A 27685-nucleotide genomic window follows, 5' to 3' on the forward strand; every position below is an offset into this window, starting at 1 on the left:
TCATTTTCTCATATTGCATGATGAAGTAGCTGAACATATAATCTCAGATACTGTTTACTTTCATTTATAAGTAATGGTCTAAAGTTCTGGCAAAATCTACACAACAAAAAGTATAAAAGCTTCTAACTGAAACTCTCTGGTTCCCTCCACATTGCACATTTCTCTAACTTTCTACTTAAGATGGTTCCCTGATCAAACCCCAGAGAAGGCCTTCAGTCATGTTTAAAGCTTTGTGTAACATCATGTATACTTCCCTGAGCTGCTCGTTTGTTCCTTACATGTTGTGTGTTTACATGTGGCAAAAGTAACTGATTCTTGTTGAATATTCATGTAAACCAAGTACAAAATGTACAAGAGGAAACTAAATGAGATCCATGTAAGAGCTGAAAACAATCTGACAGATACAATGGTGTGAATAAATACCTTTTCCTTTTGTGTGGCGGAGTAAACAGGATTAACAAGTGTGTTATTAAAGCTGCAAGAGGCTCAACTTGAGTCTGTAATTATTGTTTCATATCCTCTTATTCTAGCTTGTTTCTGATTCTAGCTTGTTTCTCCAATGAACCCTGCCCTTGGCAAACATCAGTTTGACTCACTCTTGAACATGATGTACCAATCCACTGGCACGCAACTTGCTAAACAGACGTGTGTAGTTTACACACCAGTCAAGGTTTGAAAGAAACACTGAGTGCAAACATCATTTTAATCTTTTTTTATTAGAAAAGAAGTTTATAAAACTTTGGTAAGATTGTGTAAAAACAATTTCTATAAAAATATATTTCAGTGCATGCCACAGAAGTCGCACAGCTGACCCTTAAGACTTTGTTCATACTTTTACAGTTTTTTTTGGAAGTTGAGGAACGAACACATAATCCTCCGGTCAGTTTTTGGAATGATTTTTGTCCAGACATTTCAGTGGCATCTCCAGTTTAAGGCTGGCCTTGCACGCTGAGCACTGTGTTCTGCTTAGGCGTCACAAAGCGCTCCCCGCAGCACCAACGCATCTGGCTCCCATCAAAAGCTCCAGACCACGTGGCTCAGCGTCTCCTCCTCCTCCTTTGGTTTAGCAGCTGGGAGAGCCAATATATGAACGTATTGCAGCTCTATACACAAACTGCTTCTTTTATTTGATCAACAACCACAGCTATCTGACACTTCAGTGCCTTAAGCCTTAACACAACACCTCTTGGAATTCATACACATACAATCCAACCGTTTTGTTCAAAGTTATTGAAGAATACATTCAGTGCTGTTAATCTCTTTGAGAGAACAACTCCCTGAAACTCTCATACAATCTTTGACAGCAGTTAATTAAGGCAGACTTATTATTCCCTGTTACATAATGTGACCTGCATGCATAAAGTACATCTACAACTGCTTTCTTGACTTGATCCACTTTCACACCTTCAAATACAGTATGTCACAGTAGACATCATCACAGGCTCCCTGCTGATGACTGACACAATGCATAGCACTGTAGGTTGTTAAGATCTGCTGAGTCTGCCAGGACAAGGAGAGTTGAAAAGTTAAGATTGCACTTTTCTCTGTACCGTTATCAAAGAGGACAACAATAAATCATCTTATAAAGAGTGCTTTTTTTAGAACATTTGAACACCAGTTGCAATTTCAACTCTCCACCTGACAATTTAAGTGATCTTTCCCCACAAATATGTCCAAAACTCCTTAAATCACAAAATTCGCTTCACATGAGGGAATCATTGATTGGGAGGTATTTACAGCTTGCTTCTCATAAAGGAGCCATAAATCACTTGGGGAGAACAGGAACTGATTTGGAGTAGTTCTTTTTCTTGTAACAGAATCGGAAAATGTCCACTTTTCTTTATGGAAGTGAAACGAAGTCGTCCACACACATCCAGTTCCTGTGAGCTCCGTCTCCTGAACTCTCCGTGAGGCTCCAGTCTCTCTCCACGACACTCAGTGGGATCAGGTGCCATCATCAGAGAGCAGTAATCCAGGAGAAGATAAATCTCTTGATTATTTTCTTTAAGTTAGGTCGCTTGACGCTCAGTCAGGGCTCATGGTTCAACATGTCATGCAGCGAGGTCTCATGTTTAAGGGCTGAGGGTTGGGGTCAACCTGATGGCAGAAAATGGAAATAAAGAAACATAAGATGAAGGCTAACTAGGCATTTCTCTGAGCAAAACCTTTAGCCTTGTGATACATTCTGCCTACACCCACTGACATATGTACAAAAAATACTTCTCTCTAAGCCTTTATCTATGCCAATTAAACTGAGAGAACCCTGGTTGTAGGTGGATGTTGTTTCCAGCAGTTGGTGACTCACCTCGCAGTACACCGGCGGAGGTCGGAAGCGAAACTCTTGGACAAAAGCCATGAGGGGGCGCTCCAGAATCCCACTCAGGTCTTCGGCGTGTTGCGATGTAGGAACCGCTGCATTGTTGCGCTGCTCGGCCTCCTCCTCGGTCACCACAGAGCTGTACTCTGGAGGGGCTGCAGGGAAAGAAGCAGGATTAGCCCACTGGTCTGACTGAACAGAACTACACAGGTTCAAACACTAAGCTGCTGAGTCATCAGTGCAGTTAAGACTCTTGAAAACCCACTTAACATTTGCTGCCTTCTGCACTGACAAACAGTGTTTTGATCCAACATGAATCTCTGCTAAATCTAAATCTTTGTTTATACATGTTGGCATCTGTCAGTCAGCGATCTTAACATCTAAAGGGAGCAGGCCCACAAACAGTTAGAAAAGCCTTTTGAAAAGCGAGAAGTAGCAATTCAATGATTTGGAAGCTGATATTTCTTGAAAAAAAGCAAATGGAAAGTATACACTGTTTAACTTGCTTTTTTACTTTGCTTGTGTAAAAAAATGTTTTTTAAGAACTGGGTTTTCAATCCCATTTTAACTAACAGATGTCTGTGTGAAAATCAGTGCAGTAATAAATGACACTTACGCTCAGGCTGCTCGGGGATGGCCATGCGGAGCCACTCCAGGTTGCAGCTGTACTGGCTGCTGACGCTGGAGGTCCGGCTGCCGAAGGGATGAAGAGGGATGGTGCCTATGACCAGAGGCAGCTCCAGGCACAGCTTGGTTGTCCCAGGAACATCAACACAAATCTGGTGTGAGGAAAAGAGGAGCTTTTAGTGACATCTTTGCAACGTGCAGCATGAAAAGAGGGAATATAACTTTCACATTCCTAAGAAATTAAGCCAGTGTTGACTGGACTCACCTTGAGCATGTACTCCACTTTGATGATGCGGCACTGCAGGATGGAGGGACCCACAGGTGGGATTTTGATGGCGCGGCCGTGCCACGTCTCCCTGCATCTGGCTCCTACAATATCACCAGAAAGCGTGCCCACCACTGCTCGCTTCTGCTTCATGCTGCCGCGGGCGATGAACGTCTGCGTCTGAGTGATGTAAGCTTTGGGCACAACTGATCTGGAGGTACAGTTGTCAAACTCCGCAAAGACAGGTATCACTTCACCTGCGGAGAGGGAAGGTATGTTAGAAATTGCATTCACTTCTAAAATGGCACATAAAGATTGTGTTTTTAGAGCGAGTTGCTTTAGGGGCTAGCTTCTCACCTGGTGTGTAGCCTTTGCGGTCGATCTTTGCAGTTATAGACACCTGTCCGAAGTTGCGGTACCATGCACGTGCCAACTTGTCCTTCGTTCCAGCCTGTGGCGCCTGGGAATGATGAAAACAAATGAGCATAGTGCCTCAAAATACCCAGAAAACCATTAAGTGTGTAATGACACAATCAAAATGTGAAGGTGGAGATTCTCACCAGCAAGGCTGGCGTGTTGATGTCAATGGGCTCGATGACTGTGAACTCCTTCTTGATCTTCCTGACGGTGGCCCATAGCCTGTGCAACTTAACTTTGACCCAGTAACGAATGCTGCCGTGTTTTCCCTCGAAGGAGGTGACCAGCGTCTCCTCAGGCAGCTGGAAGCTGAATGGAAACTCGTGTCTGCCGGCAGGAAGGACGGTAACTTCACCATTATCTGAGGAAAGGAGAAAATTCAATATTGAGTAACTGTTCACACACTTGTTTTTGCTTCTGGTTTATTTATTTTCCTTTCAAGAGTACCGGATATTAGAGTGACAACAATTACTAGATAACCAATTCCTTTGTGTTGGTGTAATAAAGCATACATAAAGAAATGTTATACTGATTTCAGCCCTATTAAATAAGAAAAGTTTCTCAAACTTTACTGGGATTGATTATCAAATGTGTTAGTAAATGTGGAGTAAGGTGAGTCACAAGAATACATTACAGTATATTCATCTGAAGAAGTAAACTAAGTGCTGATAAAACTGTTTGATTAGAAACTAGTTCAAACTTTGATTAGAAAAGGTTGACTTTCTGGGAAAGTAAAAATAGGTCTTTAAAAGCATGACTCTTGTTCAAATAGAAATCCCTCTTTCTCTTTCTATGCAATCACAAGGCTTCTGTGCTTGCTCAGAGGGGCGGATCCTGCTCTATTGTGCTGACTGTGAACATGTTTTCCTCAAGCTGTATTATATAGCCATCTCAGTGGTTGTTTTTTTCCTCTTTCCTGCTGCACAGGTCCAGGAACACGTGTTCTTGTTTAACAGACTCGACGTGTTTTGTGACACTTTACTGTGTCTTTCTTGATTTAAATAACAAAGCTATCCCTGTTTAATCCTCTTAATGGGTCAAGTGGGTTGTTTTGAGCTTTCTGCTGTATGGTTTTGTGCACACCAGAAAAAAACCCTTCAAACTTCCTGTCGACACTTGGAGCAACTCTGTGCCCAATGAATGAAGGCAGAAACCTGAGGCTCCCCCACATAGCTGTTGAGAAAAACAACCCAGGAGTTTCTTCGAGTGAGGAGAATTCTAGTGTAAGAACATTTCGTTCAACAGATGTTTTCACATTGAGAAAGAGGTATAAAGCAGCTGTTCCTCTCAACTTATATTGTAATGTTTTTATACTTATATAAATATATTTCGGTTATGGCAAAAAAACATTACTGCAGAATAAATAGCTACCAGTCACATACAATGATTTAGATATCCCTTAGTATATCTTTTGAGCTTTTTTGTAATCTGGATTTATACTTCTTCAAGGAAGTGGCCATGAAAAAAGAAACCCAATCTCTTAAGGCTCCCTAAAAACAGGTAAACTTCATTTTGACTTATTTCACAAATAATTAAATGATCCAGTCAATTGTGCATCTAAAACAGCAACAAGTTTAAAAACCAAGACATAGCCAACAAAACATCTCAGATGTGAGGAAAACAACAACTGCACTACAAAAACAAGTCACAACTTGACTGCAGCAGAAAAAAGCAAGACTGTGTTTATGATCCGTTAAAGTCTCATTCTAAATCATAACAACAAATATTCCCAGTTTGCAAACAAACAACTAGACCAGTGTCAAAAACACCACTGCTATCGTTTCATTCTTTTGGCATTTGCTCAATGAGAGGTCTGGATCCCCATGCTAGCCGACACTTTGATAAGTTTACAGAGAGGATGCTCCTCCAGGTTCCCCCCCATCCCCGCGCCTGCACAACGGACTGACCTGCCTGCAGCAGCACCTCTCTCCGGTTCAGGTACTCCACCTCGTCGCTGTAGTTCTGGGTGTAAGCGGTGCTGGAGCCGGCGGACCGGGACTCGGTCCAATGCACTTTAGCGAATCCTTCTGCGTGCAACTTCAGGGACTCAACCCGACTCTCCCTGGACAGGTCCAGCACCACCCGGCCGGACACAACGTCCCCGCTGCTGAACACCGGAGGACAGTCCACCTCCGGAGAGTCGAAGACGATGTCAAACTTTTTTAACTTGCCGAAAATCATTTTTGCAGGCTATGTAATTCCCCTCGAAAGCAAAAGTGAGTGATTCACTTAATCTTCTCCCCGCAGTATATCAAAAGTGTTATGAAGTGGATCTTCAGACTGCAGGTTAATTGTAGTCACTTGCTTAAAGCTCAAACTGAGAAGTGCTTTTCAGTCTGCAGCCCTATTTGAAGGCTAAGAAAGTGGGCGGGATTGTTTTATGTAAGGGAGAGCTGATGCTGCCTTCAGGAGCTCCTCCATTGTACAGACTTCTCAGTGCTGTACTTGTAAAAAGGGATATCCAACTGCATTTGGCTACTTTGTTTGGTCAAAATCAACAACAAAACTTATCAAGAAAGTTTCAATTGGAGATCTGGAGTTAGAACAAACATTGCAGCAGCTTTTTCCATAAGTAATCACACTTTCAAAAACTTTGTGTGGGACGAGTGAAATAAGCTGAGAGTCCAGCCCTGAGAACTTAGATTTATAGTAAAATTCTCACTTATCAAGTTTCCGCGCTGAACCTGAAGGCAACATAATAAACATAGAGACTGGGTGTGGAGCATGTGGAGGCAGCAGAGAGGAAAACAGGGCCTGCTGGTGATTGATGGTTACAGGTTCTCGAAGAAAACAGGCTCTGATCATGCCTCCTTCTGGCAGAGATCCGCCCTGCTCAGCTCAGAGAAAAATAGTTTCATTCTGGACCAAAGTTGTTTACTCCACTTCTTCTATGTCACTTTTGACATACCGTTACACAGCATATGGAAAACACAAAGCTATGCACAATATTATGCAATTTATGCCAGCAGATCCCTGTACTAGTCATTCAAACTTCAATGATAGATTGATAAAAGCATACAACACATACATCACAGAAAAAACGACATGTTCCAGAATAACGAAAATGTATGCAACGTGTAATGAATCATAGCACCCATCCAGCCTTTTCACAACACATTAAAGTCACTTTCAACAGTTGCAAACAAAGACAATTTGGAGCAAATGGACTTTTCTTGCAAATACTGCAATCAATGAACCAAACAAACACTGCTTCGTTTCCCCACTGGGTTAGTCTTGTCATTCAATTTAAAAGTCCTCGCAACAAAAATCAAGTCTGGTCTGAGAAAAACAAAGTTGTTTACTCTCCTTTGTTCCCTGAGAGCAAGAAGTTGGCTCTCCAGTGCCACCATCTGGCTAGGTATGAGGCAATGTGCACAGCTGTAAGGAAATGTTTTTACACAGCCTGAACTGAACTGTGTGTGATTCTGGGAAAAGACTTAAAAGTAGATTGGAATAGAAGAATAATCAAGTTAGGCATTTGCAAGAGCTTTCCAACTTAGAATCTCCTCACTGTTAATTCATTCCTTGCTGGTAAGATTACAAGTAGAAATTACAAAGGGCTTTTCCTTTCCTCAAGTACAATTGGTGAAATAAGCAGCAGAATTATGACATTTTGGGAGGTCAGTTGTCCAATTTGCATCACTGGTGTTTTTCTCCCGAATGATATCCAGAAAGTTCTGACCTGGGGAGAAATACAGCCCAGCACGCCACCTGCTGGTGTCCGGGAGCAGCAGCCTGGCTCTGTCTCCCTGCCTGGGACCTGATAAGATGAACATGTGGGTGTCTACACACAACTTTGGGCCTAATAAACATTACAGCTATGCAGATGACTCAGTATGAGCACCCTAATCATGGCTGAAGGCCCTTTCCTACTGCTGCAGACTAAAGTGAACATATTCATTCATCTATTTCTCTTTGTTCACTAAAAGAGCTACTGCTGAGTGTGCTACATTGCTACAAAATATTAACATTGAGGCACTACATACTTAAGAGCAAAGTTGGGCATGATAAAGTGTTATTCTTAGATGGGTTTGCATGAGAGATATGTCTTTTTTTTCTCCAAATCTCAGCTCTTAAACTTGAACTCCTGAATGCAAAACCAAATTATTTTCTGATACTGGGGAAAAAAAGCTTTAAATATTTACAAAAAACACAGAAAGGTAACTGAGGTATAAGCAACAACATGTTGTAAAATGAATGGAGAGCAGCAGCTGTCTGGTGGAGGAGGACGGGCCATGGGGAGCCACGTGTTGTTTTCCTAATATCCGCGGCAACAGCTGCATTTTTCAAATAGCTCCCGGCCCTTACTCTTTCCTTCCTTCACCCTGTCTTTCACTTTCTCACAACTTAATGTCCCATGTAAATAGAACCAAACACAGCATCCTTTTTTCTTCTTTTGAACATAAAATGTACTGCTTATCCTATTGCTTTGCACATAAAAACAAAACATCAATATGACAGATTTATTTCCTCAAGGGATTTGAAACATACATGAGAAGCTGAAGCTTTGTAAAAACAAAAAAGGCACTGTTATTTCCTTCACAGATTCTATAGACAACATTGGTCTACAGAATGTCGGTCTGAAAGACATTTAAAGCTCAGACCACAAACACACTGACAGCACCTTAAGCTCTCTAATGGTGGTACCTGTCCACAATCCAGAAACAGACTTGATTTAGAAATAATATTGTTGATTTCAACATTCTATTGTTTCATAGCAACAGAAGCTTTTCTCCGTATGATTAGGGTCTGGGGTCAGGATGATGGTCATGGCAAAAGGCTCAACAGCGCCATCTAGAACACAGTCCCTGTTGTGCGTTTGTCCTAGATGTATATAATATGGTAGGTATATGTAACATGTAGAGACTACCAAGAAAATCTATTGGAAGTAAACCGTATCAAATGTCAAATGTGTTGATGTAGTGGATCAAATGTCTTGATGTAGTGGATCAATCAAATGCTGGGTTTCAAATGGCCATCAGATGGCTCGTTTCAATAGACCAATCAAATGTCTTGATGTAGTGGATCATAAAATTGCCATGTTTCAATTGGCCATCAGATGGCTTGTTTCAATTAATCAATCAAATATCTTGTTTTAATTGGCAAATCAGGTTACTTGTTTCAATGGGCCAATCAGAGGGCTTGAAGCAATTTTCTCAAAACAACCACAGCAACACCAACCTTTACTTGATAAATAATAGATAAATTAACACTAAATGTAAATATTGATAAACGGTCGATTACTGGTGATCTATAAAGTTAAATAGTTAGCTTGCTTTTCTGCACCAGTTAAAAATATCAGCGCTGGTTACTGATAGTAACTGGCAAATGAAATGTTTAATATTTCATTCTTTATAAATGGTTTTAAAAATATGGATAATCAATTGGGCAAAGCCTGTGAGCTAGTTCAGGTAGTCAACTCGAGCACCAATGATACATTTACACGTGATGCGTCTCGTCCCTCTTACAACCAACTACGGTGTGTGATTTCAGCTGAAATTGACCTATTAAAATAGAAAACCTGCCTGGTGCACCTTTATTTGCAATTTGAAACTTGTTTGAACATTCTGCTAAAGCAACAACACACATTTTGTTTTATCCAAGATATCACCACCATTCGTATTTATTTACCTTTCCAATCAGACTGAAGACAACCAGGGATACTGTTTACAGAGCATCGTATAAATCAGTAACCACTGTCTACAGTTTATTTACTCACCTTCTGTGGCCTATATTCTCTGCCGGTCTGATTTTAAGCTGCCTTGTGCTTTCCAAGCCCAGGGCATTTCTCACTTTAGAATGTTAAGTCCAACATATAACTGAGTTAACCAGTAGTGTTTATCTGAACTCAGCACTAATGGATTTGTGATTAATATTAGAATTAGGTTATTTGGCAGATGCATTTGGATGAGCCAGTGTCGACTTTTTTCCCAGGTTTCCATGCAACAAATTTGGCCCAGGTGGCTTGATTTTGCAAACTTCAGCAACTACAAGATACAGTGGCCACCAGCTGGCACATGAAAGAGCATATCAGCATTTTTTTCCTGCACATTATTCAATTTAGAAAGATAACTTTTACATCCACCAGCTGCCATACATGCTGATGTTCTGTTACTATGTATATCACAGCAAAGCTTTAAAAAGATGGATGATATCTTACAAGAATATAACACTAATACAATAGGGGATGACATCTACTCAATAGTTTATTTAGTCACCTTCGCACAGCTTTTGGATTGGCTTTCTTCACTGAACTAGCTCTAATAAATTGCTTTTCTTTTTGCTAAATTACAAAAAAACTAAACCCAAAATATAGAAATTAAGGACACAATTAAAAACAGTATATGGCAAGTTTAGTAGGTTACCTGTTACCAAACACGACAGTTACAGCAAATCAGCTGGGTTTTACTTGTGGTTATCTTGATAAATAAACACAGTGAATATAAATAAACACAAAGAGTACTATCAACCATATATCTGCAGCCTTTACCACTGACCTCGAATCAGATGCTGTCTCTTTCTGAAGTACGTGATCTTGGACGTGTAGTCATTATAGACTGAGTTCATGCCACGGTTCTCCAGCCAGTGTGCCATGGCCACCCCTCGACCCTGCACCTTCATGGAGTGCACCCTGGTGTCCCTGCGGAGCTCTAGGACCACCTGGCCGGACACCAGCTCCCCTCCGGTGAACGCTGCATCAGCTGGACCATCCAGCTCCAGCTTGAAAGACTTTATGTTGTTCAACGTCATTCCTGGAGTGGAGACAATAAAGAGTTTGGTAAGGTTGGGAGATGTAAGAAATACCCATTGTGTATAGTAGAGATGTGTGTATTGGGAATTGGTTTCCATTGCTGTTAAAAACACACTGCAAATAGTCAGAGGGGGACCAAGGGCAAGCAAATAATAGGCCTATATATGAAATCCTTTATTAACTTTTTACAAATAATTGGGAAAGTAACAGAATATATTTTAAATGTGTTGTTATTTATCAGAGGGATCTTATTCCTAGGATGGGGTTGGGTGGTTCTGTTAAGGGTCGCAGACATGCCAGGGTCAGCCCAAGAGTAGCTAATGCTGGGTAATCTGTTTGTTGTTTTTACAAAATGTAAAACAAATTAAAACACTGTTTATTGTTCTGTGGTTAAAAAAAATACTGCGGAAAAAGAGATTACTTAATAATGACAGTATACTAGCCTCTTTAAATGAAAATTATATTTTACATTTAACTAATAAACAAATAAAACCATTATGAGTCACGACTCACGACTCGTAATCAAATAAGTAGCATGCCATTTTTTTATGACATTTAAAAAAACATTAATATAATATTCTAAGTTATATCAATATGATTCTGTGAGTCTAATTACATTTATATTTTCGGCAGTGCTTGTTTAAGTGTATTTTATAAACGGCTGAGGACTAGTTTCAGCCAATCAAGATTCAGATCCGGGACTACGTTTTATAGATAGAGTGCTGCCCATGAGTGGTGCACGTTGAGTTGACGTCTATATTATTTTTAAAAACTCACCGACAGGTCTGGAGCAACGTAGAGGTCCTCTTTAAGCCGAGGTTTACGGTAGAAAAAACAAAACGTGTGCTCACTCCGACTGGGTGTTCAACTTCAGAGGAAGCCCAACCTTTATAACGACAGCAGGAGGAGGAGGAGAGCAGCGTGGACTGACTGCACGTCAGCTAACTCAGCCTCACAAGGTGAGGTTCCGGTTAGACCCTTCAAATTAAAAGCATGTCTTAATTCACCTGATTTCACCCTTTGTCCTTTTGGGTTTATGCGTAGATTTGTATATGGGCAGAATATTGAATGAATGTGGCATATAGGAATCATGTCATAGAAAGTAGTGATATAAATACGCAAAAGATTGACTCCATCTGTTTTTGACGTATACTTTTATTTTGAAGGCAGCTTGTTTTTTAGCGTTTAAAACTTTTTAATCACTGGTAATTTACTATAATTAATTTGTCATTATTTATATGGTCAACCCTATGGTCAATATGCAAACTGTTGATAAAGTACAGATCGTACACGTCTGTGATGAAATAAATAACTATCATAAATACAATTTATAAAAACTTGAATTTTTCAAAAACAGTAGTAAGACTAAAAAAAAGCTTACACATCTGAGAACAAGTCTGAATCACCTCAGTTTTGTTTTTGTTTTATTTAAACCACGTGCCTTAGTACTCGAAAGCAACAATTAGCTTAATAATAAAACTCCTATGGTGAATAAATCAAATCACTGGCAATGCAGTAAGACATATACTTTGTGACGTTAACTTATGATATTGTATCAAAATAACATTATACTGTGCTCATATTGTTAAGATTTCTGTTGAGACCTTTGCATGTATCTTGGTCAAACGTTTATAGCAGTATCGTTCAAACCAGCAAGGCCATAGGTATGATCCAGAAGTATGTCCTTTTTCCTCATTTTCATACTTACACATTGAAAAATATTTGATTTCAATTGACCAGGTGCACAAGTAAACTACATTAATTCAGTTAATTAAACATGAAAGTGTCATAAACTTGGTCTTAAATTAACATATCTGGCTGAAAATCTATCTTAATTTGGCATGGCTCTTGGCATAACTGAGAGGCAAATCAAACAAGACGTATCTGGTCGATTCTGGATACTTAACTTAACCATGTTGTTGCAGCTGTACCTCTTGGACCTAAGCTTTTTGCCAGCTCATATTTAAGCTCCTAACCGAGAATGCTGCCTTTTCACCTGGTTGATGAACTCCAGATTCAGTTTATTTAGACCTGCTTGCCTGCCAATTTTTTTATCAGCAGGGCCTGCATCTTTGGGTCAAGGCCGTGTTATTGCTACAACACAGATTGTTTTCAGAAATCTGTGTGGTCAATCATCCTTTAAGGAGGGGATACAAATCTTTCTACGACACAGAAGCTAACCTTCTTTTTAGAAGTTAGTGTTGACAGTGTAAACAGAGTAGAAGTAGGACAGTCACCTCTCCATGGCCTAAATATGACAGGCAAGGCTTTGGTTAATGTTTTAGCCACCTAGCTTGCTAAAGCTGCACTTGCACAGTGCTTCAACATTTCACACTCTGATGCAACCTGTACTGTTCTGGGTGAAGAGTTATCTTTTTAGCTCAAACATTGAAAAAACACACACCACTTATATTAGGGATAATGACAGAGTGGAGGGAGTTTCACGTTCTGATGAGCTGTGATTCACAGGATCAGTGTTTAAGTTCTACACACAAATGTAATATCACACCTCTTTTTAAGGTTGTTTCAAAGATATCTTGGAAATATAAGAAACATGACAGTAGCTTATTTACATATCCCTATCCTTTTTCCCCAATAGAATATTTAGTTGACTTTGGATGTCTGGAGGCACTTCAATTAGTCAAACAAAGAAGCTAAATGTAATTACTTCTTTGATCAGGTTGATGATAAGAGAAAATATATTTGTGTTACAATTTACAGCTTTCATCAAGCTCAATCTGGTCTTTTTAGTATTACATTATGCCTGACCTTCTGTGTAGTATTTGTTAATGTTTTATTGTTTGTGCAGCAGAGTACATGCCCATCTGAACAGTGTGATTTTGAGTTTCAAATTATGATTATTAATCGACAAAAAAGTACAGAAGAGCACAAGAGCACCAAGGTGTGTTTCTCAGTTACTGTATGACAAAATTGGTGGTTAACTGGCTGAGGCAGGGACGCTGGAAGACAAACGGTTTGGCAGTGTACTCTTCACTGTGGATGGTGCGGAAGTACTGATGGGCCAGCGGGAACCTGAGGTGGCTCTAAGATTATCAGAAAGAGAAGCACACAAAATAATAACATTATGATGAGTTATGCAGGAAAAAAGAATCACATGAGACTGGGATGCATTACATCCAAATTCTCAAGAGCATTAGCAGTCAAAATGTGCAAACTACTTATTAAATAAACTGCTGCAGGAGGTACTTATTTAGCTAACACACTCTTTGCAATTTTAACTATACCAACATTATTATTTGCTATGACAGTTACTACAACTAAAAACAAATATTATGGATCTACCACGCTGCTGATTCTGTCAATAAAATTACACAGGTGAGTGGTAGCATTTTGGATTTAAGTTTGTGACCTCTCACCCTCTGCTGTGACGGAAAAGGTGTCCGTCTGCTGGCCTTCACAGGGAGGTAATCACACTTGGTGGTGCTGGGGTTCAAGTCACGTTCTGCAAAACAGTTTAAACTCATTTAATATCTTCATTTACCCCCTTTCAAACACACAAATGCAACTGATCAATCACCTGCGCCACTCAGTATGTTGCTGGGCAGCGGGATGGCTGGTCTGGCCCGCTCTCCATCCTGTTTGCTGAAGTTTTCTTTGGCCGTGGTCGAGTAGCACATGCTCGACAGACGGGATGGGCCGAACTGTACGTGGCTCTTGGTCATCAGGTCAGTTCCGGGTACATGAACTGGAAGCGCTGTTAGGCTCAGCTACAGGGGAACAGCCAGTATTATACAATATGGCACAATAGCATCACTGCATAACACTTTAAACTTACTGCATGAAATCTACTTCAAAGTCTAAAGAAATAGGAATACAAAGGTCAAAATGTACCTGAAGTGAAAAAGTTGTTTTATCTTTATGATTAATGCAATTATGAGTATAAATACAAAAACAAATAAGGATGTAGAACATCTGTTATCTCACATCATAGAAAGAGGTTCTGTTGGTCGTGACAGACATCCTCTCTTTGTCGCGGCGGGTATCGGTGTCCCCTTTGGGCAAGGAACTGTAATTTTCGTTCCTCTTTGTCACAACAACTGGATCTTCTAGGTAAAACACATTTGCAAATCGTAAAAATGGTTAGAAATATGCACTGTGCACACACACATCTTCTGAGTTACCTAAGTTCATTCTGATGATACCCTGGAAACAAAAATGTATCTCATGAAGGTAATGTGCTAAACAATTGCTGAAAAAGCACCAGCTGTTTTACCATTTTCTAGTTGAGATCAAACAGTACATTACATGTTACACGCTTTTATCCAAAGCGACTTACATACTCAATACTGTGGGCAATCCCCACAGGAGCAATTTGGGGTGAGGTGTCTTGCCCAGGGACACAAAGACATCCTGACTGCAGTGGGACTCGAACTTGCTATCCTCTGATTTGAAGATCAGCGCATTAACCCACTGCGCAACACGCCTCCCACAAGTAACATTTAAAAGCTCCAAATAATTATTTAATGGGCTAAAGGGATCTTCACTGTGGTAAAATAGGTAATAGATTTCAATTGCCAGATAGAAACAGTGAAACCCCGGGGGCAAAAACCTATCTGGATATTAAATCTCACCAATCTTGTAGTGAGGGAAGGCTTCTCTGGTTGTGGACGACCATATCGGAGAGAAACTTCCAAGGCTGAGCTTCAAACGCTCCGTCGTCAGCACAGGTGGGCTGAATGAAAATCAAAGAAATTCCTTTCATATGCTATTATATTTGTGTTAGAAGAAACTCAACACACGATAATCTGAGCTTCTAAGATTGGCAATATTATTTCTAAAATGTAATATTTTATTATATATTTTAGTTTTTTGAGGACTTTGAGTCACTGAAATGTGAAATGTTTTCACCAAGAGCCAAATTATGCACTGAGAGCAATAAATGTCTGAAATAAGATCTGAAGGATGACAAAAGGCCCTATACAGCAATGGTTTCATGAGTTTGTGAATTTGGTCAATGGTCAATTTAACATAAAATTGGTGTGTTTAGGATGTTAACTGGGTCCCATGGTGGGAGTTTTTCCAGAGAAGCAAAAAGACTGCAGACCTGCAGCCAGTGGGCCGGCTGAATGACGCAGCGTGGGTCGTCTCTCTCTCGACGATGTTCACAGGGTCACCCATAGCCACTCCGGAGTGCTGAGGAAAAACATTGTAAAAGTTCTCATAGTTTTGTGCTTATAACACCCATTTCACGGATAGCTTCATAAATAGGTCCATATTGCTGGCACTGTTGTATACTCAAAGCTGACATTGCTGGTACTTCAGGTCATAGAGTCTTCACTTAGGATGCACATATTTGTGCTGCATTCAGTTTTACCCTTTTTATTCAGTCTGTTGTTTAACCTAAGTCAGCTTCCCTGGAACTGCTGAGTAGTTAAAGATGACTAGTTATATTTAAAAAACAGAATAATAAAACATTCGATGGGTTTTCTTAACCTACTCCTGTGCCTAAACCAGTATAACACAGAGGGATCTGCATAGTTACGGATGTAAAAACGTTGAGCTGTGTAACTGAACCTGTGAAAATAGTTGATATTTGATATGCTGATTATGTGTTTTGAATGTAAAAATCCTAATCTTTAAAGTAACTATAGTGACTATAGTTTTAGTGGTGTAAAAAGTTCATAACTTTCCCCTAAAAATGGATATTATGAGGGAATTTAAATGTAAAAAATGTTGAAGGAAATTTCTAACAGTGAGTTGAATGTGAGTAAAATAAGACTTTTGGTACAGTTTGAAGACTTGTTTCCAATCAAATGTGGTAATGTGTGTAATACATTTTCTTTTTTACTTTTAAAACCATCGTATGAGTCTTTTCATTCAAGCCATGCAGTGTTTCCTTTGATAGCTCATGTCCAACACTGCTGCTGTTACCTTTTCCACAGGCACAGCTGCTCTGCTCCAGGCTCCCAAGAAGCTGTTCTTGTACTGGGAGAGCAAACTTTGATGGCGCCTGTCCCCTTTGATCGTGGGAAAGCCCTCTGCTACAGAGAAAAAAGTTAATTATTGCATTCTTTCTTCGGAATTCATAGGTAAACACTCACACAGCTATTCTCATTGTTATTTTTGTAGTTTCAACACAGTTGCCAGTTCATTTCTAACTGGGTTTGTATTCATGTTCATGTCAATCAAATATGGCTTGACACTGAATCCATACTCAAATATGTATTTAACTTTGTATTCACAAAATCGTAAATAAATAACTAATGTTGTCACTTACCCAGATGTTTGGCTGAGGCTTTTAAAACAGGACAGCAAATGTGTGGTGTGTAGGAGGCTTGGTTGGTGCTTTCTGGCAGCTTTTCTGCATGCTGGATCACCTTGGGGGTTTCTATCTGTCGGATAGGAGAGGGAGGGGGCTGGAAAGGCTGGAGGCAGAATTTCTGGGAATGTGTGGTGAGGAAAGCCTCCTCCCCAGGGTCGGTTTGCATCTTGAAGTTAGTCTGTAGCATGGTCCAGGCTGGGATGCGGGTGATTTGTGGCAATTTGTGAGCATGGTAGGACTCCTTTGCGTCTGTCCGGTACTCCTTGATGTGCCTCAAGTCTTTGTGGTCCACCTGGGCAGCTGTAGGTGGACTAAAAGGTACTGCTTTCTTGGAAGTAAAAGGCCTGTATTCCTCCTGAAAACGTGTTGAGAATGCATCCGGGCGGTCCCTGTCCAGAAATGGGATATTGGAAGACAGGAAGAAGTCTTTGCCCACAGGACGGCCTTGGATCAGTGTTTTCAACACGGCAGACATATTCAATACCACCACTGCCACATTAAATTATTGTACTAGCCATCTTCTTCTGCAGCAAGTGAAAAATGCTGCAATGCCTCACCATGGAAACCTCTGTGCTATGGAACATGATGATGCTGATACTGTTGCTGCTGCTGTCAGGTGTCCAGTTACCTATAGCCAAATGTAATAAGTGGACTGGATACACATTTATTCAATAGTAACATTTTATCCAGGTTAACACAAACAAATGCTCTCACTCGAGGAATAATCTTGCCAGAAATTAATACATTTTTCTGGTTGTAATTGGGGATCTAATTGTGTAACTACACAGTTATATGCATAATTCAGAATTACCTTAGATACACTTACAATATCAACTTGTATTATTCATTTAGCAAATGAGTGAGCAATGCAATTTCATTGGAAGTGTTTTAAATGTTGCCATCTAAAAACACATTATATGATATATGATATATCACACCACATTCAAATAAATACTTATTAACATGCACGTTATATAGCCTGTGCCATTTATTTTTTAGAAAACCCTGCAAATTAAATATGGACATTTATTTTTTAGAGAACCCTGCAAATTAAATGTAATCTTATATAAAATGTAATGAAATTATACACTTTCTATGCTGGACATACTATAAATTCACGAAATGCATCGTGCATGTTCACAATGTTGCTCTACTTTACAACAGCAGTTGTCAGTCAGATAGGGGTCCAGACCTGTCACTGAAGGATAGGTCTTCTGCTGTGGGGTATTTTAGTGAACCCCCTTTCAGAAAGAAGAGGAATATAATCGTAGGTGCTCAAACACAAAACCTAGCCTATTATCTGTTCTTTAATTAGCCACAAATGCGCACAGTGTAAATGCTGTGACAGCTCTTAGCATGAGTCACACTTCTCGCTGCCGCCCTCGATTTTGTGAAAAATAATTCTGGCATGTATATATAACAATTTAAAAGTAATATAACAACATTTATAAAAAAAAATAAGAACAAAAACAATTGTGTAATAATCTTAATAATAAAAAATGTACTGAATATGCTGAAGTGTGTGGTCACTTCAATAATTGTCGTAACCTTTGAGTTATAATTTACAACGGATTTCATTATTAGGGCCTATACATGTTTGCAATAGTGACTAGATAACAAGTAATATTCCTTTTTTGTTATTTTTTTAAGTCTGAATGTATTTTTTCTTAATTTAATTTAAAAGAATCGCTCGTAGGCTTTTATTCCCAAGGAAACCAGAAATAGGAAGTGACGTATTGCAGCCTGAGCCTTTTCCGCTCTCTTTTCGTTGAGGCTCAGCTAACGGCCGGGTGGGTACACATTTTGTCTAGTACATATTCATCGAATTGTATTGAACGTGGAGTTTTTGAATGCGATTAAAACAGTATGTGGTTGTCCCATATCGACTGTTAATGTCTATAAAGCATTTCGGCCTCTGTTAGAAATCAGAAAATAGAGAAAATAGTGACTGAGCGCCACGCTTGTGGTACGCATGTGGCGAGGCCCCGCACCGAATTCACTCTGATGCTAACATTAGCTAACACATCGATAGCTGCTAACCAATAGCCGAACAACTTGTCACATTTCACATTAAGGTTGTAAAATGATGGAACGCTTACCATTTCGGTGTTAACGAAAGTGTATGTCTCTGTGTCGTGAACTTGAAAAATGCTCTCAGTTATTGTTTGGTTAGCTGAGTGAGCGTCTCTAAACTAAGCTAACTTCAGTTTTTCTTTCAGCCTGCAAACATGCAGATCTTCGTGAAGACGTTGACGGGGAAGACCATCACCCTCGAGGTTGAGCCCAGCGATACTATCGAAAATGTCAAGGCAAAGATCCAGGACAAGGAAGGTGAGGCATCACATTTGAGTCGTAACTTGAGGGTGGTCTTGACAGCTTGCTGGCTATCAACTTATACTTAAAACATATGGCTTTAGTTTAGTTTACTGTTTTGTATATGTGGAAGATCAATGCTCTGTTATACTGTTACAATCTGCTTTGGATCAAGCCAGTAGACTTGGTATAATGGCAAATTTAAATCCCTGCACCATTAGTCAAACTGTTAATTAATTTAGTTCAAAGAACAATATTGTAATTTTAAATACAGGAATAAGTGTGTTATTGATGAGACATTAAAATAAACAATTGTAGTACAGCTAACAGTATTTTAAACCATTTGGCACTTTGCCTCCAGTACTAAAATAAAATGGTTGATCATGGTAAATTGGTTATTAAGTGTTATTGTGTTTTCAGGAATTCCCCCAGATCAGCAGCGTCTGATCTTCGCTGGCAAACAGCTTGAGGATGGACGTACTCTCTCTGACTACAACATTCAGAAAGGTAACTGCTGCTTTGTGTAAATCCATGTTTTATTATTTTAAAAGTATAAACTGTAAAAGGATTTTTTGTGAAATGCTAAAGTGGAGAGGATTTTCTGTTGTGCTGTCTTTGGATGTGACAACTTGAGCTTGACATCAATTTTATTGAACTATCCCCCAGAATCCACTCTGCATCTGGTTCTGCGTCTGCGTGGAGGCATCATCGAGCCTTCTCTCAGGATGCTGGCCCAGAAGTACAACTGCGACAAGATGATCTGCCGCAAGTAGGTTCTTAAAAAAAATCATTAAGTATTTATTTAAATCAACTGGCGTTCAATGCTGCTGTTATTTACTGTGAAGTAATAGGGTTTGACTAAAACACTTTAAACTGCACCCAAAGCAGTGTGGTTTGGGTGCAGTTTTATTCAGTTTTAATTAAGTGATGAACTTCACAAATTAAAAAGGTGGATGAGTAGTTTGATTGCAAGTTGTTGTGGTTAATTGTAAATATTGGCTGAATTGGAAAATCCAACAGTTTTGCCACTTTATGACTTTATGATCGATTGTTGGTTCAGAAGATTTTACTTAATAGTTGACTCCTGAATGCTTGTTTTACAGGTGCTATGCCCGTCTGCACCCCCGTGCCGTCAACTGCCGCAAGAAGAAGTGTGGCCACACCAACAACCTTCGCCCCAAGAAGAAGCTGAAGTAGACATTTGAACTAAATCGGCTCTCTATGCCATTTTGTGTTAAAATAAATGTGAGAAAATGGTGCTCCTTGTCTGATGTGTATTTTTATGTGGTGGGGAGAAATTGTATATTTTCGGTTTAGTAAAAATCACGTGTGTAATACAGGATCATAATGCTGTTCAAGGTGATATAAACTGCATGGGGAAAGTAACCAGATTGACTTAGACAAATTCAATTGGTGCAATACATTTCTTTTTACTTTTGCCAAATGTTTCCAAAGGAAAATGTAAGGATGATTTAGCAGCATTTTGTCAAAGGTCTTTTTACCCTCTTATCTGGGTAATTCAGTAACCCTGCTGCTTGGAACTGGCTCAGGTCTAAACTAACAATGGGTGCACTCCAAAAGATTTCTGGCACAGTGCTGGTAAAGAGTGGTTTCAATCCGGCACTCAGAATGGTACATCTCGTTTCTGTCTGACCAAGTTACACAAGCAAAGTAACAAGTGTCCAAATGCATTTCTAACAATGCAGGTCAGTTTGAACACTTCACAGTGCAAGTAAAGGACTTTTTTTCCCTTGCCCTCCCCTCCCAAAGACCACAGCAGTGACTTTACATGACCGGGTTTTAATGTCAAACAGTTCTATACAAATATAAGGAACTCATCTCACATTTTCTAAATATTGTACCATACAAACACATGCTCTCCACAAGCTTAGTTATTCTTATAAAAGATCAAAACGGCATCTGAAGGACCCATTTTTCCTCTTGACCAACATTTCAATGAAACTAACTAAAGCAACGTGAGGTCATTTGGGTCTTACTGAAATGTCAAATGTAGAGACAGCAATTATAAGAACAAGTTCGACTTAAAACATCTGAGATGAAGTTTTGTTTTTTCCAGTTAAGTGGCTTTATCATGACAGGTGCATCTTTGGTACTGCATTTTCTTTTGAAGCTGTAGCTTTTGTTTTTTAAAGGCCTCATTCCAGTGTATACAGTATAAAAAGAAATCCACTCCGATATTTAAAACATTCTGTTTATTCTACAATTTCTTTTTATAATGTCCCTCATCCTGCCTCCATTTGTGGTACGGATTTCTGCATTTCCCAGAATGCATTATCCCTTTCAATAAGGGGTTTCAACATGTATGCAATCCAGGGCAGCCATATTGAAATAGAATAATGCACATCAGTAGCAGATCCCTGAATAGTCTCATATTCTGTAGATTTCTTCTTAAACTTTTTTGAAACCTACAATATTACTGAAATTGCTGTCGCAGCCTGGAGCTCCCTTTCTGTGTACACAGTGTTATTGTGCATTAGTGATACACTGGAATAAGGCCCTTGAAGCAAAGTGTTTGTGACATCAACCATGCTGAGCTCGTGCAGAGGAGGCGATGGCCTCTACAATTTCTCCATGCTTAATATAAGGCTGGTCAATCTGGTGGACCAGTTGTGAAGAAGCACTTCTGTTGTTGAAACTGAGGAGAAAAAGGCTTTACAGAGGTCTTATAACCTGTAAACTATTATCAGTCATCTAAGCTAAAAACATTATTGCTAATTAAATAACTCTTACATGTAGCAGCTGATGTCAGAACTCCAAGATGGTTTGTCAAATTGATGAAAATAACATTAACTGCCAGTACTGATTTTAGGACAGTAAATGTGATATGTTTGTGCAATCTTGTAGGACAGGAAATCCAACTCAAACTATATATTAAACAGTGTCATTATAAATAAACCATCAGTTATGATACAACCCCTAAAAGCAATAATTGCAGGTTACGGTAATTAAAGAGTTCTGGTGCATTAACTGGTAGTTTATTATATTACCATCACGTTGACATGTTAGTAGGATTGTGGCAGTTACTGCATATTGAGCTGTACATTATTTGTACCTACAGTATATTACGTCACATGATGTATTCAATAACTCATCGGGAGTATCAATAGATACTGTGCATCAGAGGTTCACATACAAAGCTGAAAGACAACTGAATTGAGTACCTTTTTACTAAAACTACTGCATTTGTGCTTTTTATCTCGAGCACTGTCAGGTTGAAGCCTGCTAAGTTTTGTGCACACAAGCAGCTTCAGATTCCTCGGTAGCTACGGGGCTTCTTCAGATCTCATGCAGTGCTCTCTTTGTGATCTATGCTCAGCGGGTTATTTTTACTGTTATGGTAAGTGTTAGTGTTGAGCAAAGAAAAACATGTACATAAAGTAGAACCGGATGATATTGTGGACATTAACACATGTAAACAAAACAAACTTGGCACAAACATAATCAAGTGTAGCCCCAGGTTCAACTCAGCAGGGTGGGAAAGTAGTGTCTCTTTCCACAGCCACATGTCTGGACCTCTCCTTCAAATGCTGATCAACCCGGTAGCAGCTTGAATTTAGCAGAAAATTGGGTGATAGCAATCTCCAATTTCCCATTCTGACAGTGAGTAACCCACCATGAATAATAGAATATAGTGGTGAGAAAAGAGCAGTCCTTATGAAACATGGAGAAAAAAGGTTGTACAATGGCAGGACACATTTGGGTAATGTTTCGAATCTATTAGTTTGTTTTGTTCTGGCTGGTGTGAAGCAAGTCCAGTCTGCTGATGGTCAACTGGAGCTGGAGTTATTCAGGTTTGTTTTGCCTCGATGTGTGCTTATCATGACCTCACTCTTCCTGGGTACATCTCCACAGTGTTTCATGAATGGTGTCCTCAACATGAACTGTACTCAAAGTTGTTACTGTGTAAAAGTAGACATTTCTATTACTTGCAGTGACTTTTGAGTTGTACAAAACCTTGTGAGAAAATACATATCTATAAATGTTATCTACACAGGGCTCACTTCAGATTTGGGCTGTTTAAGACTTCTGCCAAACTGAAGTGAACAAAACATTTATGGACAGTTTTATTGTTGTTTCTATAAACCAGAGGTGCAGAATTATGATCAAATATTTATGATTCATATAGGTATTAAAATGTAATTGCACATAAACCTTTATTTTTCAACCATCTCAAGTTTTAATACGTGTGATGTTTTGGGACTGCAGGTTTACTGTCCCTGCAGGAAATCGGCACACTGCTGGCTTTTAATAAACACTGTCAGGAACTTGTTTTTTGTTTCTTTCCTAGTTTTTCTGCCACTTAATTCAGTAAAGGAATATACTCATACACGTGGATCACCCTCTCTGTATTAAATAAAGATACAGTACATCACATAAAAACTGAATAACGGGTACGAAATGTCTACTTTTGCAAAATAGCAAGCACAGAATTCATTTTGGTTTAATTCCTCAAGGTGCTTTAAGTATGTTTTGATATCAATAAATGATTACCTCAGTACTTTGGGGCATCAGTAAAATTACCATAAACAATTCAGACCATTCAGGAGCATCTACTCAGCATTTCTCATTGTAAACCGTCAGATACTGACAGAATACGCTGGACTGCTATAGCATCATACAGAGGAGAGTGCTGCTGTTGGAGATAATTGATGGAAAGCAGCTTTCTGAGTGTTCATTGATGGCAGAAAGTGAAAAGAGTAAAAACCTGGTGTATAAATCCTTTTATCCTCTTCAGGGGTTAAATGACATGCAGCAGCTAGGATCAAGGATATAGAGAAACAAGCTGTAGTAGCAAGTTGAACCACACTGTCAACTGTTTATGATAATAATACCGACGCTCCAGTATTAATGTCACAATACTGTTTTATTCTGCACATAGCACCTTAAAAGAGGATTCTGATACCTGCTGTTTACCTGCACTGATCTTATAAACACAGATCCATGGAGGTAAACACCAGTAAAACTTCCTCCATAGTGCTTTGATTGTTGCTCTCCTGATAAACCAGTAAAACACAAATCAAAGCGCCACGATTGGAACCAGAGCTGACTGTGGAGATGCAACCCGACCGCAGCTGTGGCTATTTGTCGATGAGTTTTGCCAGGCTCTGTCTCAAGTCGTTCAGGTCGCAGATTTTGACGTCCAGAACCTCGATGATGCGCTGGACCTCGACCTCCGCCTGGTTCTGCTCCTCCCGGCTGGACGCCAGCGTCTTCTCAGTACTCTGGACCCGACCCTCCAGGTCGCTGTTGAGTCTCTCCAGATCCTGTACACACATGAACTGTTGTTAGTAGGGATGCCAGACACTGACCATGATCAAATTCGAAAATCGGACAGCACTGGCGAATATTAATCGATTATTCACCGCCGCCCCCCCCTCCCCCCATATTTTGGTTGAAACTAAGCCAGGAAAAAAAAGAGAAACATAAATAATAATAAAAAATATATATAAATAAAATAAAATTTTAAAAATAATTTTCGATTATGGAGACTGTAACGAATATTCGAAAAATCGAATATCGCTGGCATCCCTAGTTGTTAGTACAGTTTTATACATCTGCATGGAGATATGGATATATTGTCTGCATGGGTTGGTGTTCAATTTGCATTCCTTCTTTGAATTCTTTTGACCTGCAACCAGAATTCTTAACAATGTATAATGAATTTGGTTTTGGGATGTACATTACAGAGCTGTATTGTAAACCACCCTGGTCAAGAATGTCTACAAATGTAAGCCTGGAATACCCTGATTACTGCTGCTATATCTGCCAGCTCTGTACTTAACAATATGCAGATAAATGTTAAAGTGGGATGAGTGTTCAAAAATGACATGTGCTATGGTCAATGCTTTTCTCCTACCTGCGTGGTTCCCCTATTGAACTCTTGGGTACACTGATTATCAATACTCAAAATTAGGGTATACATATTTGTGCATGTTTATATCGGCTAGCTTAGTGTAGCATGAGTACAATGTATCCTAGTGTAAGTCTACACACCTTTAATCTTTATCGGAAGTATTTGTGTATTCTGTGAACATGAACATTTATATAGTACTGATGCATACACTAACAATGACTAAAACTGCCAATTCAAACTGGAGCAGATAAAACTAGCAGCAGCAGCCGTCTTGGAACAGCTTCAGAGGAGGTACCAGTAAAGCACTGGTATCTCAAAAAACAGTCCAGCGTTACTTAAATGCATGTAAACTCTCACTCCTTGTGTTGCTGCACACTGATATAAAGTTTTCAGAGGATGTCATAGTATATAAACTGTTTATATTGTAAATTTAAATGTGCAATTTTGAGTAATAGGAGGTTATTCTGTATGCCAAATGCACCAATGAATAGATTATGGAAGTAACCCAAGGACAGCAAAGGTCATATATGAATATACATAATTCACAACTGACACCACTGCTCAAAATGATGGAGAACCTAATTAGGGCTATGCAATATGCATCAGGTATTATCCCCTGCGTTAGCATGGCGACTTGACACTATTAACTTCTCCTTGAAGTACGAGTTCTCCTATACTGATTATCTGCTGCAGGTATGCACTGTGCTGCCTTTGTTTCAGCCACAGTATCAGCACTTAGATGTTCCACCCCGTTTGGTTTTTAGAGCAATAGAAAACGACCTATTAGCATTCTTCACATTTGTTATGACATACTTTACAATGGTTTGTTGAATAATATACTGTACCAGGAAGCTTCTAGTCTAGCATGGACACCTCAAACCATCTGAGCCATGTTCAAATAAATCTTATATGGTGAAGATAACAGAACCAGATACATCAGTAACATATAAAACACACAATGAACATTTCTGATATGAATATATAGTAATCATAAAACAGTTTGTACTGGAATAAGGACTTGAATAGAAATTCTGTGAAGACTGACGTGTTGAACTCTTTGCAAATGAATCGCAAGCATCAGAAAATAATGTCTATGTTCACACGGAAGATGAAATGCTTTCATCTCCCTGTCAATGAAAGTGGATTTCCTACTTTTGACAATGTAGGTGGGAAATACAAATACAATGAACCAGTTCTATTTCTCATATTTCATGAGTCTGTTGTAGACATTCTTTAAGAGTTAGAATGTCCTAGGACACATTTTCTTTGGTGATTTTCCGTATTACTGAAAGATCTCAGATATTAGTGTCGAAGAATGTTGGTTCCTATGGATCACTTCAGTGAATAATTTCTCTTTGGAGCCTCTTTACTGTCTGCTGACATGGGAGAAATGGCAATTAAGCAAATTGAATGCAACATGACGGTTTTTCATGAAAAAGAAGAAGAACATTTAGCCTTTTTTTGTATCTCACCTCAAGTCTCTGTATGGTCTCTTCTCTTTCCTTCTCCAGCTCACCCACATCTGTTTTCTTGCTCTGTAGATTGTGAATTTCCTGAAAGCACAGTGATTTGAACTGTCACAACACCACCCCACTTCCCACATATTCTCCCTTCCTGCTGCTAAGATCATTGAATATTCATCTTATGCTTTGCACCCTAAAACTTCATGTGGATTCAAAAGGGCCATTTATGAGGTTGGTGATAAGATTTGGGGCACCTTGATGTTTCCGGGGAGGAGGGGGACTCAGCCCCTGGGGGAACATACCACCGTGAGCTCGCATGAATAATCAAGCCACGATTAAACTTGTTTAGATGATTGACAGAATTGGTTATGTAATTGAGGAAGGAGGACAGCAGCAAGGTGCTTTCAAGGAATATTTAATTTTATCGTTTGGTTTTATTTATGCAGTGAAAATGTGCCCAGAATGCATTTGATGGAAATTGACATAAGGGACATAAAACATCATATTAAAGTAAACTTGGAAATAGGTAATAAAGTATCTGGTATTTTTCCAAAGCTCTCTTTAGGCCAAACATTTAAAGTTACAAAAGAAGAGCATAAGTAAAATCCCCATAGAGCGTTCTCTTCTCAACATTTTGTTCAGTAACTATCTTTTGGTTATTGAATCGGAAATATCTTATTTGAAGTCTTAAGTTAATTTAGTGAGTATACATACTTAAACTGGCACTTTATACTTTTCAAACTCTCTTTTCTTAATATATTTATTAATTAGTACAGTGATGCAAACACAGGTATGGTGAAAAAAGAGAGAACTATTCGAAGCAGGAAAAAAACTGCGTAATATACCATCTGACAAAGGCCTGTGCTATAATGCTTCAATTAACTGGCTATTCTTTATAATATACTCAGATCTATAGGACACAGAGAAGTTAAGTTATAAATCAAGGGTTTTTATTATTTTTACAGCAGGGGGAACCTTTTTCTTTTCAATTTTTACAACATCCTCCGAGGGCCGTACAAATTATTGAACTCAACCTCTGCTTAAAAATACTAAAATCACATCCAATTCATTCGGCCTTTCTTTCATGTTGTGCAAAGAAAAAGCAACCTCTTAATCCAGATATCTTACCATGACCTGCGCATGCATGCATGCACGTGCACGGTGTGGCATGACCACCAAAACAGAAAGATATGGACACAAGATGTGTGCAAATTTATTTAGTATCCATGTGAACATGATTTAAGTGGCGGGGACCTAACCTCCTCTAGGGGGGTCCGGGGGCATTCTCCCCTGGGAAGATTTTTTTTTAAAATATTGAATTTAAAAGCATCAATCTGGTGCACTTTGAGAGCAACATGAGGAGATCTATGGATA

The 27685-nt window shown here is 39.3% G+C and overlaps 4 protein-coding genes across 5 annotated transcripts in view; 1 reads left to right on the plus strand and 3 right to left on the minus strand.

Moving 5' to 3' along the window:
- Window positions 1–697: 697 nt before the first annotated feature.
- On the minus strand, window positions 698–11307 carry arrdc2 (arrestin domain containing 2). Of its 2 annotated transcripts, XM_079654884.1 has the most exons (8): window positions 11155–11307; window positions 10124–10378; window positions 3770–3987; window positions 3567–3669; window positions 3210–3466; window positions 2934–3096; window positions 2306–2472; window positions 698–2097 (listed from the first exon to the last, which is right to left on the minus strand). In XM_079654884.1, the coding sequence occupies exons 2-8, from the start codon at window positions 10374–10376 to the stop codon at window positions 2044–2046; spliced, it is 1215 nt and encodes a 404-aa protein (XP_079511010.1). In that variant the 5' UTR covers window positions 10377–10378; window positions 11155–11307; the 3' UTR covers window positions 698–2043. The 2 variants fall into 2 exon arrangements, with proteins under 2 accessions (XP_079511010.1, XP_079511009.1); XM_079654883.1 differs by lacking the exons at window positions 10124–10378; window positions 11155–11307 and adding an exon at window positions 5534–8126.
- Window positions 11308–13147: 1840 nt separating this feature from the next.
- Window positions 13148–18885, minus strand: LOC307022199 (uncharacterized protein). The gene is made up of 9 exons (XM_079654859.1): window positions 18760–18885; window positions 16616–17288; window positions 16270–16379; window positions 15443–15531; window positions 14970–15070; window positions 14323–14444; window positions 13916–14105; window positions 13755–13840; window positions 13148–13421 (listed from the first exon to the last, which is right to left on the minus strand). Exons 2-9 carry the CDS (start codon window positions 17133–17135, stop codon window positions 13293–13295), a joined length of 1347 nt encoding a protein of 448 aa, XP_079510985.1. The 5' UTR covers window positions 17136–17288; window positions 18760–18885; the 3' UTR covers window positions 13148–13292.
- On the plus strand, window positions 18403–20232 carry uba52 (ubiquitin A-52 residue ribosomal protein fusion product 1). The gene is made up of 5 exons (XM_079654896.1): window positions 18403–18450; window positions 18880–18991; window positions 19394–19480; window positions 19640–19742; window positions 20077–20232. The coding sequence occupies exons 2-5, from the start codon at window positions 18889–18891 to the stop codon at window positions 20168–20170; spliced, it is 387 nt and encodes a 128-aa protein (XP_079511022.1). The 5' UTR covers window positions 18403–18450; window positions 18880–18888; the 3' UTR covers window positions 20171–20232.
- Window positions 20233–22367: 2135 nt separating this feature from the next.
- LOC307042239 (homer protein homolog 3-like) overlaps window positions 22368–27685 on the minus strand; it is a 43584-nt gene continuing 38266 nt past the window's right edge. Inside the window, exons 9-10 of the mRNA XM_079686033.1 lie at window positions 26321–26401; window positions 22368–24258 (exon numbers count right to left, since the gene is read on the minus strand). Coding sequence (XP_079542159.1) covers window positions 24073–24258; window positions 26321–26401 — 267 coding nt within the window. The 3' untranslated portion in view covers window positions 22368–24072. The remainder of the gene's footprint in view (window positions 24259–26320; window positions 26402–27685) is intronic.

The sequence above is a fragment of the Notothenia rossii genome (genome assembly GCF_949606895.1).
Source record: "Notothenia rossii genome assembly, chromosome: 1".
In the NCBI taxonomy this organism is placed as follows: domain Eukaryota; kingdom Metazoa; phylum Chordata; class Actinopteri; order Perciformes; family Nototheniidae; genus Notothenia; species Notothenia rossii.

Excerpts from the sequence above, each read along its gene's own strand:
- arrdc2 (XM_079654883.1), bottom strand. The coding sequence starts at position 5,807 with ATGATTTTCGGCAAGTTAAAAAAGTTTGACATCGTCTTCGACTCTCCG. Across the intron at positions 3,670-3,769 it reads TCAACACGCCAGCCTTGCTG|GCGCCACAGGCTGGAACGAA; the intron begins GTGAGAATCTCC and ends CATCATTCCCAG. Across the intron at positions 3,097-3,209 it reads AAGTGGAGTACATGCTCAAG|ATTTGTGTTGATGTTCCTGG; the intron begins GTGAGTCCAGTC and ends TCCTCACACCAG.
- uba52 (XM_079654896.1), top strand. The coding sequence starts at position 18,889 with ATGCAGATCTTCGTGAAGACGTTGACGGGGAAGACCATCACCCTCGAG. Across the intron at positions 18,992-19,393 it reads AAAGATCCAGGACAAGGAAG|GAATTCCCCCAGATCAGCAG; the intron begins GTGAGGCATCAC and ends TTGTGTTTTCAG. Across the intron at positions 19,743-20,076 it reads GACAAGATGATCTGCCGCAA|GTGCTATGCCCGTCTGCACC; the intron begins GTAGGTTCTTAA and ends CTTGTTTTACAG.
- LOC307022199 (XM_079654859.1), bottom strand. The coding sequence starts at position 17,135 with ATGTCTGCCGTGTTGAAAACACTGATCCAAGGCCGTCCTGTGGGCAAA. Across the intron at positions 15,532-16,269 it reads CAGCTGTGCCTGTGGAAAAG|CACTCCGGAGTGGCTATGGG; the intron begins GTAACAGCAGCA and ends GTTTTTCCTCAG. Across the intron at positions 13,422-13,754 it reads CTTTTCCGTCACAGCAGAGG|AGCCACCTCAGGTTCCCGCT; the intron begins GTGAGAGGTCAC and ends TGATAATCTTAG.